A 12873-nucleotide genomic window follows, 5' to 3' on the forward strand; every position below is an offset into this window, starting at 1 on the left:
AACTACCTATAAAAGTGGAGAAAATAGACTTTAATGAAAATCATATCATCTACTTTTTTCATTTTTTTTCCAATTTTTTCATTGTGAAAATACCGTACAGAGGGGTTACAATTACATGAGCAAGGTAATGAGTACATTTCTTATTAGCATTGTAGCCTCCTCCTTTGTTTCCTCTTCCCATCCCTTCTCATCTGCCCCCCCCTACCAAAGTTGTAAAGTTCATTTTTCAACATAATGTCTTGTACATCTCATTGTTGCAATGGGTCCACCTGTATCCCTATTTAAACTATTTGTTTTTTCCCTTCCCCTCCACAAAGTATAACAACATCAAATACAGTGAAAACAGAGGTTATACTGTGGGGTGAGGGACATACAAAGCAACAAAGAAATATCTTATAAATATGTTAGAAACAATAGCAAGAAAGAAAAAACATTTGAATCCTTATCTTGGGGTTCATTTCGCCTAACATCTACTTTTAAAATGATCTATTAAGAAAAAAATGGAAAAGACAATTCATGCATTATGGTTTATGCCTGTAATCCTAGCTATGTGTAAGGCTGAGATAAGTTATGTATAAAGCAAGCCTAGATTTTTAAAAAAGTCGCAATCCCCATCTTAACAGAAAGTTTGGACATGGTGGTGCAAATCTGTCATCCTAGCTACAAAAGGAAGCAAAGAAGGATTGCTGTCCAGGCTGGATTTGGAAAAAAAGTGAGATCCTATATTAAAAAAACTAAGCAGAGCAAAAACCAGAGCCTGTCTAACAAGCACTAACTCCTGAGCTCAAACCCAGCATTGTAACAAAAAGGATGGAAATGAAAAGACTGGAAGAAAATATTTACAAATAAAATATAAAAGGATTTCTGACAGTCCAATAAAAGCACAATCCAACTTTAAAAATGCAAAACTAATTGGGTAGACATTTTTCCCCAAACACAATAAAACACTATTAGCGATCAAGAAACTACAAGTCAGACAACAATGAGATAGAATGGCTATAATTAAACGATAGGCAATAACACTGCGAGGGAAGAGGGGAAAATTTGGTATCCTTATACACTGTTTGTGGTGCTACCACTGTGGAAAATATATTGAAGCTCCTCAAAGCACTACTCCTAGATACACATCCAAGGGAATGAAAACACATGCTGCACACACACTTGAACTTAAGTGTTCATAGCAGCAGCATTCATAATAGTCCCAAAATAGAAATGCAAATGTCTATCAATTCATGAATAGATAGATAAAATATGGCATATCAAATCAACAGAATATCATTCAACAAAAAGAATGAAATACTGGTAATGCTACAACACGGAAGAGCATCAAAACATTAAATGAGTCAGATACCAGAAAGCAATATTGTACAATTCTATTCATATGAAGTGTCCAGAAAGGGAACGTCTATATAGAGAGCAAAAAGTCTGTGCTTGCATTGATTGCACAGGCTGAGTACAGATAGGGAAGAAGAAACTTTTTGAGGAATGGAAAGTTATAGAACTGAATTGTGCCCATAGTTGTACCTCTCCATAAATTTACTTAATTGTACATGTACAAATAGGTGAACTTTATGCTATGTAAAATATGCTTTAATAAAGCTAATTGTAAAAAGTTATTGAAAAAAAACGACATTGAAAAAACAGCAGAAGGACTACGGGGTAGATAGTTGTTTCCTCTACTTTATCATCTATCTCTGAGGAACAGTAGCTTCTTTACAAAGTTTGTATCATCACAGGGGAAGCTATGATTCTGACAGGCGCTGAAAATACAAAATCATTCAAGACACCTACTAGTCATGCTATTTTTACCTAATGCTACTAAAATTTATATTTTTAAATGTCTAACTTTATTTAGCTATTTATATTTCATAAATTTAGGGAAATTTTCTAGTGCCTAAGTACACAGTAATATGAATTTAGCCTAAAACTCATATCAAAAAGCATTATTGTGTATAATTTCTAATATATCAAGCAGTTCAGTTCTTTAAAATTAGCTGCAAGTTGAATATAACTGACTTACATTGTGGCTAATGAAGCTCAAAGCATCTTGAAAATGGCTCCAAATTTCTTTCAGGGGACAGAACTCTGCAGTCAATGGTCTAGTTGGTAACAAAATGAATATCAGGCTATGCATACATTTGCTGAAAATCAAAAAGAGCAAAGTCAGTTGGATGATAGTGGCTTACACCTGTAATCCTAGCTAATCAGGAAGCTGAGAAATGGAGGGAAGTGTTCAAGGCCAGCCTGGGTGGGTAAGTTTACTAAACTCAAGCCAAAAATAAACAGCAAAAAAGTATAGCTGGAGTATAGTTCAAGTGGTAGAACTTTGGCTCAGTAAGCATGAGACCTAAATTCAAACCACAGTACTGCTAGAGGGTGACGGGGTAGGAAGAGAGGAGAGAAGAGAGAAGAAAAAGGAGAGAAAAAGTCATCTCAAGGAAAGAAATCACTGGCTTCATAGCTAAGTCAAATCTAGATCTCATCCCAGACTAAAAAAAGGTTCAGGAACACTTCTGTTTTTCCCTTGGTTTTATAGGGCATCCAATCTCAGAAGATAGATTTCTGGTTGGCTAGTTCTTCCTCTCACATGTCTATGGTTGTCTTTCACTCCTATTTAGTTCTTGCATGAAATAGCTTGCTTGTTTATTTAAATTTATGAGCTGGTTCATTTAAAGCATCATGTTACTTTCTCAAATAAGCAAAGGAATTGGGATTTAAATTGGGAATGATTCCGGAATTGTTTCTCATCTCTCAGAAAGGACTGTAATAAACTTTTCCAGAGAAAAATCTCATCCCATTTTTCCTTCACACACACAAAAACCTGCTCAAAAAATAGTATTTTATACAACACGTATTGTTACTTAAAGTTCTTATAAAATCGGATGCAAATGTAACAGAATGTTACCAGGTGTCCGATTTGAGAGTTGGATATTTTGGTGTTTGCTGTATTAACCTCTGTATTTTGCACATTTGGGATATTTAGCAAATGAAATAATAAAACTACTAAGGTACTTATTAAAAGAGAGAGAAAAGTCATCTTATAGTTCTACTAAGTACTTTAGTAGTTTTATTATATACATAGACTCAAAGAAGCATCCTTTTTCTTCTTTTTCTTCCTTTTTTTGGCTTTTTTTATTGTGAAAATACTGTACAGAGGAGTTATAATTACATGGGCAAGATAGTGAGTACATTTCTTATCCAGCATTGTAGCCTCCTCCTTTCTTCTTTTTCTTCTTTGGGAAGTGCAGAATCCTTGACTTTGCTAAATAATCCCTGGTTTTTTCAGCCAGCTTCAAAATGAGGGCTACCATCATGTTTTAAGTTGAGCCAGTTGATTGTGATTAATGATTGATTGGGAGGAATTGACTACAGTTCTCGGGCTATTACTACTATTACTATGACTGCGGTTCTTTGGATTAGATGTTGAATTGCATTTACTAACCTGTATTTCAAAACATTGAGAGATTCTTTCGTTTTGTGGATCTGTAGAGCCTTTTTCAAGGCTTTGAGTGCAATGCTAGGATAGTGTACAGGACTTTCCATAGCTAATGCTATAAGGGAAGAAAAAAAGGTTCTGAACACCATAATCTTATATATCCCAGTTTGTATTCCAGGCTACAACTTGTTTCTGTAATGAGATTACTCTGAAACAGGTTAATAGCCAAACAGTAAATACACACACACACACACACACACACACCACAAACTTTATAAAATGTTGAATCCAGAGATGCTTCTACAGGTAGCCTCTTCTTTCTAGACCATGTAGCTTGGTAGGATCACCAGATTACACTCTTCAGCAAGCCCCAACAGAAAAATCTATTGCGCCTATGACTACTTAGTCATAAAGGTAAAGCAATAATCTTATGAACACAGCCAAGGAAGGGCACACTAAGAAAGAAACAGAGAGAAGATTTAGTGAGAGAGCACTAATCAAAACTAGATTTAATTAAATGAATACCAGGAAGCTGGAATTTGGGGTGTGTGGGTGGGGACTGAGGTCAAGGGAAGAAGATAGATGAATGGAGAGAGGAAAGGTAAGAGAATAGAGTACATATGTGGAAATGGAACCAGGTGACTTGAGGGAATGGATGGGGTTGGGAGAGATGGTTGAGAATGATGGAAGGGGAGACATTGATCATGATGCATTGTACTCACAAACTGACATGTTGGATCAAAACTTCTTTGAACAATTACTTAAAGATAATGAAAAAAGAAAAATAAAACAAAACTGATTTAATGCTGCTTTTTTGTTTGGCTAGAGGCTAAAAACTGGAAACATTCCACATGAAGAATATCAGAGATATCCTTAAAACTTCCAAATACATTTAGTAGGCCTCTAGAATGGACATCCATTATACAAGTGGTCAACATCCCAAGTGTTTATAAAGCATACATTATCTGCTCCATAGCTCTAGAAATTGTCTTGGAAAGACCAAGGAAAACAAAGCAATGTGACTGACAAACTTGTAGCTACCTAGCACCTTTACTAATCACACTCACATTCCTGAGAAGGACAGATGACAAGGGAAGGTAATTAGGCCATTTCCCGCAGTGTATTCCCCAAATGCTCTGAGCCATCATATCCCACTTACAACTCAAGCAGAAATTAGACAGTGGCAGTAGTGTTAAACTACTTTCAGTATTTCTCTGTGTATTTCAGTAAACTATGAGGTAGTCAATGATCATTTTTAACTTCCTCAAATTTCAACTCCGTCTATTGTGTAGTTGCATAATTTAATTTCACACAAAGACTAAAGGTGAACACTTATGATGAGCAATATACTTCACTAGAGTTTGTAGGTATACTAAATAAATATATGTGTTTATATGTAATTATTATTCATGACTGTAAGGAGGTAAGAGTCTCATAGAATGGAAAAGCAAAATGCACACATGATTGCAATAAAAATAGTTTAAGAATGTCATGAGAGAGGTAGAGAAACAAGTGCTATGAGAAAAAGTTGTTTCTAACCAGAGGAAAGGAAACAATAACATGTAAATGGGTACAAGCCATACAAAAGTATAAATACAACACTTACTTGCGATTGCTTCAAGTATTGTACTGTCTAAATGAGGCAGCTCCCACATTGTTTCTAGGAAACTGTCCAGTGATGGGTCATTCATTTTGATCTTAGCTTCAAACTCATACAGCAGAAGCAATGCCTCAAATGAGTGATGTGAGAAGTTCTCTAAGGGGGAAAAAGCAAAAATGTAATATTCCCTGTGATCTTGTTTAACTGTTCTATCAGGTTCTAATCTCTCTAACTGTAAAGGGTTTTCCTGTTTTGGAAAATTAATTTTCCTTACAATTTGAAGGTCACTGCAGCCATTGTAGACAGTGATTTGTGCCATTCCTGGGTCAGGGCCTAAGTGCTGTCTCTGAGCTTTTTTGCTCAAGGCACCTGAGTCAGTCACTTCTGGCTTTTTGCTGGTTAACTGGAGATTCTTTTTTTTTTGGGGGGGGGGGAGGTCCGGTCGTGGAGTCTGAACTCTGGGCCTGGGCGCTGTCCCTCAGCTCTTCAGCTCAAGGCTAGCACTCTACCACTTGAGCCACAGCGCCACTTCCGGCTTTTTTTTTTTGCTTATGTGGGGCTGAGGAATCAAACCCAGGGCCTCGAGCATGCAAGGCAAGCGCTCTACCACTGAGCCACCTTCCCAGCCCCTAACTGGAGATTCTTACCTCCAATTAACATCTAATGGACTTTCCTGCCTGGGTTGGCTTTGAACTGTGATCCTTACATCTCAGTCTCCTGAAATTACAAGTGAGAGCCACTGGCACTCAGTGCAGACTTCTAACATTGTAAAATCTATAGGCTCACCATTATTTTGAGGAACTGTAATAGATAGCACAGCCTGTATTTTCTAAAACCATTGTTGTGGTGCTCCCAACATTAAGATTCTAATCAAGAAGCAGGGATATAACTCAATGAACACTTGTCTAGCATGCATAAGACACGGACTTCTATCTTCAACACAGAAAAATATGAGATTCTTATTTAAAAAATACAACGTGTACCTGTGAGTTTGTATTAACTGGGACCCTGCTCTAGACAGAAGATACAGATTCTGTACAAATTGTGGTCATGTGGCTGAAGTGTTCTTACATTGTCTTTGTTTAGTTTTGATTTTTATAAAATCAGCTAGGAATTGTGCCTTCTATTTTCCTTTTTCTGGGGATCAAACCCACGACCTTGTGCATACTAGGGTAGTGTTCTACCACTGACTACATTCCCTTTTTCTCCTGGAAGGGTTTGTACAAGTTTGGTATTAATAACTTTGGTACAATTCTTCACTATGGTTTTCTTTGTTGGAATATTAACTATGAATTAAATTAATTTAATAGCTATAGGATTATATACCTTCTTAAGGGAATAGTTTGTGATTTAATTAATTTGTCCATTTCATCTAATACATCAAATACATAGGTAAAATAGCATTCACAATGGTCCCTCATTACCCTTTTAGATGTCTCTAGACTCTCTAGAGATGACAACACCCTCATTCTTGACACTATTAACTTGGTCTTAAACTACCTGGAAAAAAGTTTATCAAAGATAAAGAAAAACAGCTTTCATTGATGTCTGTTTGGCATTTTCTGTTTTAAATTTTATTGATTTATGCACTTCATGATTTTGCTTCTTCTTTATCCTGTTTAATTTGCTATTTAATTTCTTAGTTTATTAAAGTAGAGGCCTAGATTGAGAAAATAGAAATACTACTATTAAATGGAGTCTTGTGGATTTTTCTTCCTGGGATAACTTGGTACTACAATCCTCCTGCTCTCAGTCTCCTGTGTATCTAGGATTACAGGCATGAGCCATCAGCACCTGGCTTCTCATTTCTTTTGTCATTCCCCTTTGGCCAACTGGATTATTTTAAAGTATGCTGTTTAATTTCAAAATATTAGGAGATGTAACATGGATATTAGTGGCTCATACTTACCTACATAGGTGGACAGCTGAGATTTGGGGGTGGGAATTTTGGGTTGAGGCCAGCCCAGGAAGAAAACTTTGTAAGATACACATCTATTAAAATAACAGCTACAGTGAGAAACCTAAAATATGCAGACAGCAGCTCATGTGTAAGCTTGGGTAAGAAGCCAGAACCTATTTCAAAAATAACCAATACAGCTGGACATCCTAGCTACTCAGGAGGCTGAGATCTGAGGAACAAGGTTCAAAGCCAGGCCTGGCAGGTAAGCTTTTGGGTCTCATCTCCAATTAACCACCAGAAAACTGGAAGTGGTGTTGTGGCTCAAGTGGAAAAGTGCTCGCCTTGAGCTGAAGAGCCCAGGCACAGCACTCAGGCCCAGAGTTCAAGACACAACTGACAAAAAAAGTATCCAGCACATGAAAAATTTAGAAGCATGGATCAGCAGTAGAGCACCTGCCTACTTTGCTCAAGGTCCTGAGTTCAAACCAAGTAATGTGTCTAAAAATATTTGGAGATTTAACATATACCTTTGTTTTCAAGTCTTGTCATATAATTTCATCATGGTCAGAGAAAATATCTTGTAATTCCAGTAGTTTGTATAAAGGACTGATCCCAGAGGCTCACACTTCCTTATCAAGTACTCTCCCATTGAGTTACTATTTCAGTCCAAATACTCAGTTTCTTAATGTCAGTATTTAAGAATTCATAACAAAGAATCAAATTTATTGCAGAATCACGTTTCATTTTTAAAATAGAGCTGTTTGACAATTATTGTAACTTAAAATTTGCTATCAGAAGTGCAAAAAGCATTAATAAGCTATTAAATATTGCAGTGAATAAAATACTGGACCATGCATTTACAAAAGCCATGATTAATAGTTAAAATTTCCAGTTATACTACTTAACTGAAAGAAAGATTCTATAACTCTGTGCTTCTAATTATAACACATTCTCTTTTTGACATAATTTATCCTATTCATGCAATTACTACTGTGTCTAACAAAAAGTTTTACAAAATTTAAACCTGCCACTTAAAGAAGCATAACTTTAGTGTTAACTCTTCAGTTCTTTAAAAGATTTTTGAAATTAAAATATCTCTTAGAAAGGGCTTTGTCAGAAAGTTTGAAAATCATGCCTAGAACCTTAGCTACTCAGAAAACTGAGATCTGAGGATCTTGGTTCAAGGCCAGCCTGACATGAAAGTATATGAGACTCTTCATTTAATCACCAAAAGTTGGAAGTGGAGGTGTGGCTTAAGTGGTAGAGCATGATCTTAAGCAAAAAAGCTCAGGGACAGTACGTAGGCTCTGAATTCAAACCCCAGGACCGGCATAAAAAAGAGAATATAAGGATAATCAGCAATTCATCCAAGAAGTAATTTTAAATTTCAAGACTCTAGTCAGCACAAGAAAAAACAGTCCAGATTACTACAGTGTTTGGCATTTTCCCCATTACCAACATCTGGCATTTTATTTTACCACAAGTTTTAAATCTTAATGTCTCACTTCTCAGAAACTCACCTCTAAGAAAATACCCGTGTCCATAAGTACAAACCTTGTTATATCCAGTATCAATTTGTGGCATTCTACAAAGTCATGTAATTAGAAATTTCTTATACAATTAGATTTTTAAACATAGTATGCCTTAGCCCGGTGCTGGTGGCTCATGCCTGCATATAATCCTAACTACTCAGGAGACTGAGATCTGGAGGATCGTGGTTCAAAGCCAGCCCGGGCAGGAAAGTCCGTCAGACTCTTATCTCCAATAAACCACTCAGAAAACCAGAAGTGGTGCTGTGGCTCAAGTGGTAGAGTGCTAGCCTTGAGCTGAAGAACTGAGGGACAGCGCCCATGCCCACAGTTCAGGTCCCACGACTGACAACAACAACTACCAGTTGTCTCCAAAGGCTAAAATCAGTAAAATGCAGAAAATGGAAGTACTTATTGATTAATTTTTTTTTGCTGTGAAAAAGCCGGAAATGATTCCATTCCAAGTAATAGGCAATAATAATAAAAGATATAATACGTAATATCTCTTTTAAACCAAAACATACTTTTCACCTTGGAGAGAATGAGATTCTTTTATACTTTTATCCTTTGTCTGTAACAAGAACTCATTCTAAACCACCATATGAATAGAGTTGAGAATCTAAAGTCATTTTTCTCCACAGGATATTTTCTTTTACAAGCTGTAAAATGGCAAATAGCTAAGTCTGTTATAAATAATTTGCAATACAGGTTGAATATCCCATATCTAAAATGTTTGGCTAAAAAATACTTGGATCCAGAAGTGTTCCTTCAGATTTTGAATATTTGCATATACATGAACTATCTTAAGTTTGAGACCCTAGTATAATCACAAACTTTATTTGTGTTTCATATATACACTTTCAATGCATAGTTTGAAAGTAATTTGATACAATATTTTGAGTGCACCTGTATGTTGATTCACATGAGGTTAGGGTGGAAGTTTCCACTTTGTCACAGCATGCCTGTGTTCATAAATATTTTGAGAATATTTTGTGTTTTATATTTTCAGGTTATAGATACTCAACCTGTACATTAATATAATATCACAGTCATTACTAGCAGATAACCAACAAACTAACAATTCAGCCTGAAAGTTACTACAATATTGAGGTCAGTACATAATTCTTCCACAAGCTCATATTTAATTTACTAAATCATATCATCATAATATGTTCTTAGAAAGCTGTATAATTTTCCAAATGGATTTTTCTAGTCACAGAGCTTGTTTATCCCTTCAATCCTTTTTGAAAAAACCTGTTTAGCTTTTTGAAATATCTTCTTGATGGACTTTTTTTGGTCAGTCTTGGGGCTTGAACTCAGGGCTAGCTAGCTCTCCACCACTTTGGGCTGTATCTCCACTGTTTTTTTTTTTTTTTTGGTGCTTAATTGGAGATAAGAGTCTCACAGATTTTCCTGCCTTGGTTAGCTTCAAACTGCGATCCTCAGATCTCAGGCTCCTGACTATCTAGGGTTACAGGTGTGAGCCACTGACACCCTGGCATTCTTCTTGATGTTTTTGTTTCATATTTTGCTCCTTATCCCCGGCTTCAATCATCTTGGTCTATTTTGTGGATAGCATGGCACTTTGTAGAAAAGTGGCTTAAGTACTACAATAACTCTTCTAAGGAAACCATATGGGTCCTTTGCAGCCCATTCCACAACATACGTAATCTAAGCCTTTATGTTCATCCTTGTAGCAGTTTTAGGAAAATTGAAGCTTTGAGTAGTGATCTCTAACTTTGTCCTAGGATTATTGGTGAGTCTATGATATTTTTGGATGATTTTTGATTGTTTACATTCTTTAATTCTACCATATACTTCTGAGAGGTTTAAATTCCTAATGTATTCAATAGCCCATCGGGGACACATTTACCCCTGCTTCTTGGCCTTGCTAGGATTGTTATGCCCTCGTTCTGGCCTGGCAGGGGCCAGGTACTGCTTGCAGAGCTGAAGATTCCTGGGAATCCCAGGTAAGATATTCACACATTACACTAGTTGAACTATGGCTACCTCTAGTGGGCACAGGGACAATACCTTCATCACAACAGAGGTTAGAAGTCTCCCAATCTTTTGCATGATTCGTCTTTTCTAAAAAACAGTACTGGAGATCAAACTCAGGGCCTTATGCTTGCAAGGCAGGCACTCTACCATTTGAGTCATGCTGCCACACATTTAAATTTTTTGTGCCAGTGCTTAATTCTGTATTCAAGGCCTTGTGCTCATGTTTATCTTTTTTGCCCAAGACTGACACTACCACCTGATCCACACCTCCATTATTAACTTTTGGTGGTTAATTGGAGGTAAGAGTCTTGTGGCATTTTCTGCCCAGGCTGGCTTCAAACCTTAGTCCTTAGATCTCAGCCTCCTAAAAGTAGTGTGAGTCACTGGCACCCAACCACTTTTTAAATCTTTTGAGCTTTAAGATTCAGATTGTGCTTTATGATGTTAGATGTTCCATGTGCATTTGAAAAAAACATGTTCTGCTGCTGTGAAGCAGTATTCTGTAAATGCCAATTAGAAGTTGATAGTTGTTTCCATCTAGTATATCCTTAATAATTATTTGTTGATTTGCTCTATTATTATTGAGATGAGCATTAAACTGCCCAACTATAGTTAAAGATCCATCTATTCTTCATTTTAGTGCTCTTAGGTTTTCTTTGCATATTTTGAAGCTCTGTAAGTCAATTCCACTTATAATAGTGACAAAAATAGATTTCAGCAGGATGCCAGTAGCTCACACATGTAATCCTAGCTACTCAGGAGGCTGAGATCTGAGGATCACATTTCAAAGCCAGCCTGGGTAGGAAAGTCTGTGAGACACTTATCTCCAATTAACCACCAGAAAACCGGAAGTGGCGCTGTGGCGCTGTAGAGTACTGGCCTTGAACTGAAGAGCTCAGGGACAGTGCCCAGTCTCAGAGTCAAGTCCCAGGACTAACAAATAAAAAAAAATCAGTGTTATTTATAAGGTGATGCAATCTTGTGAATAACATTCTAAGCACAGCCAATACAATAAAAACAAAATTCAACTAGAACTAATAAGTCCAAAAAGTCAATATACAAAAACCAATTCTAGGGGCTGGGAAGGTGGCTCAGTGGTAGAGCGTTTGCCTTGCATGCATGAGGCCCTGGGTTTGATTCCTCAGCACCACATAAGCAAAAAGAAAAAACCTGGAAGTGGTGCTGTGGCTCAAGTGCTAGAGCACTAGCCTTGAGCTGAAGAGCTCAGGGACAGCGCCCAGGCCCAGAGTTCAGGCCCTCGACCTGACCCCCCAAAAAAAACAAAACAAAAAAACCAACAAAACAAAAAAAAACCCAATTCTATTTTTATATATCATCAATGACCAAGCTGAAAACCAAATTACAATTTCATTTAAAATAATGTAAACATACTTAAGAATAAATTAAACAAAAGAACTTATGTTGAATAACTTAAATATTAAATAAATAAAATTATTAAATTAAATTAAATAAATTAAATGAAAGAATTTAGACATTAAAAACCATAAAACCTCATTGAAAGAAAGCTGAGATAAAATGGAAAAATAACCCATGTTCATGGATTAGAAAATGTAACATTGCTAAGGTGACAATATTCTCCACATTGTTCTACAGATTCAGCACAATCACATCGGAATCCCAACAGTACATTTTTCTTCAAATACTGACAAGTTCTTTGTAAATTTAGTAGAAAAATTCAAGGGGCCCAGAATAGTCAAGACAATCTTGAAAGAAGATTAAACTTGAATGATTAAAACTTGCTAATTTCAAAGTTTAGAACAAAGCACTTATAATGCAAACATCATGAGATTGGCATAATTACAGATGTACATATTAATGGGTAGAACTAACAATACAAACATAAAAACATATATTTATGTTCAATCAATTTCTCACAAATGAGCAAAGACCAACCATGAAGGAAAGCATGGTGTCTTCTAGTTATTGTTGTTTATGTCAGTCCTGGGACTTGAATTCAGGGTCTGGACACTGTCTGTTGTTTGTTTGTTTGTTTGTTTTGCAAAAGGCTAATGCTCTACCACTTTAGCCACAATTCCACTTCCAGATTTTTGGCAGTTTATTAAAAATAAGAGTCTCACAGACTTTCCTGTTCAGCTGGCTTTGAACCACTATCCTCAGATCTCAGCTTTCTGACTAATCAGGATTACAGGCATGAGCCATGGGTGCTGGGCAAGAACAGTGTTTTAAATAATTATTTCTGGAACAAGTAGTCAACCATATGATAAAGAATGAAGCTGGACCCTTACTTCATATCATACACAAGAATTAAGTCAAAATGGAGCTGATGGCATAGCTCAAGTAGCAAAGCACTTGCTAGTAAATGTGAGGCCCTGTGTTCAGTCCCTAGCATCACAAGAAATAAAAAGAATTAAAATGGATCAAACAT

General features: G+C 36.4%; 1 protein-coding gene across 1 annotated transcript in view; it reads right to left on the reverse strand.

The window, feature by feature from the left end:
• The window catches only part of Tex11 (testis expressed 11), a 211350-nt gene that overhangs the window by 15095 nt on the left and 183382 nt on the right, over positions 1-12873 (reverse strand). The window contains exons 25-27 of the mRNA XM_013031614.1: positions 5043-5190; positions 3443-3551; positions 2021-2141 (exon numbers count right to left, since the gene is read on the reverse strand). Coding sequence (XP_012887068.1) covers positions 2021-2141; positions 3443-3551; positions 5043-5190 — 378 coding nt within the window. The remainder of the gene's footprint in view (positions 1-2020; positions 2142-3442; positions 3552-5042; positions 5191-12873) is intronic.

The sequence above is a fragment of the Dipodomys ordii genome, unplaced genomic scaffold, assembly GCF_000151885.1.
Source record: "Dipodomys ordii isolate 6190 unplaced genomic scaffold, Dord_2.0 Scaffold142, whole genome shotgun sequence".
Lineage (NCBI taxonomy): Eukaryota > Metazoa > Chordata > Mammalia > Rodentia > Heteromyidae > Dipodomys > Dipodomys ordii.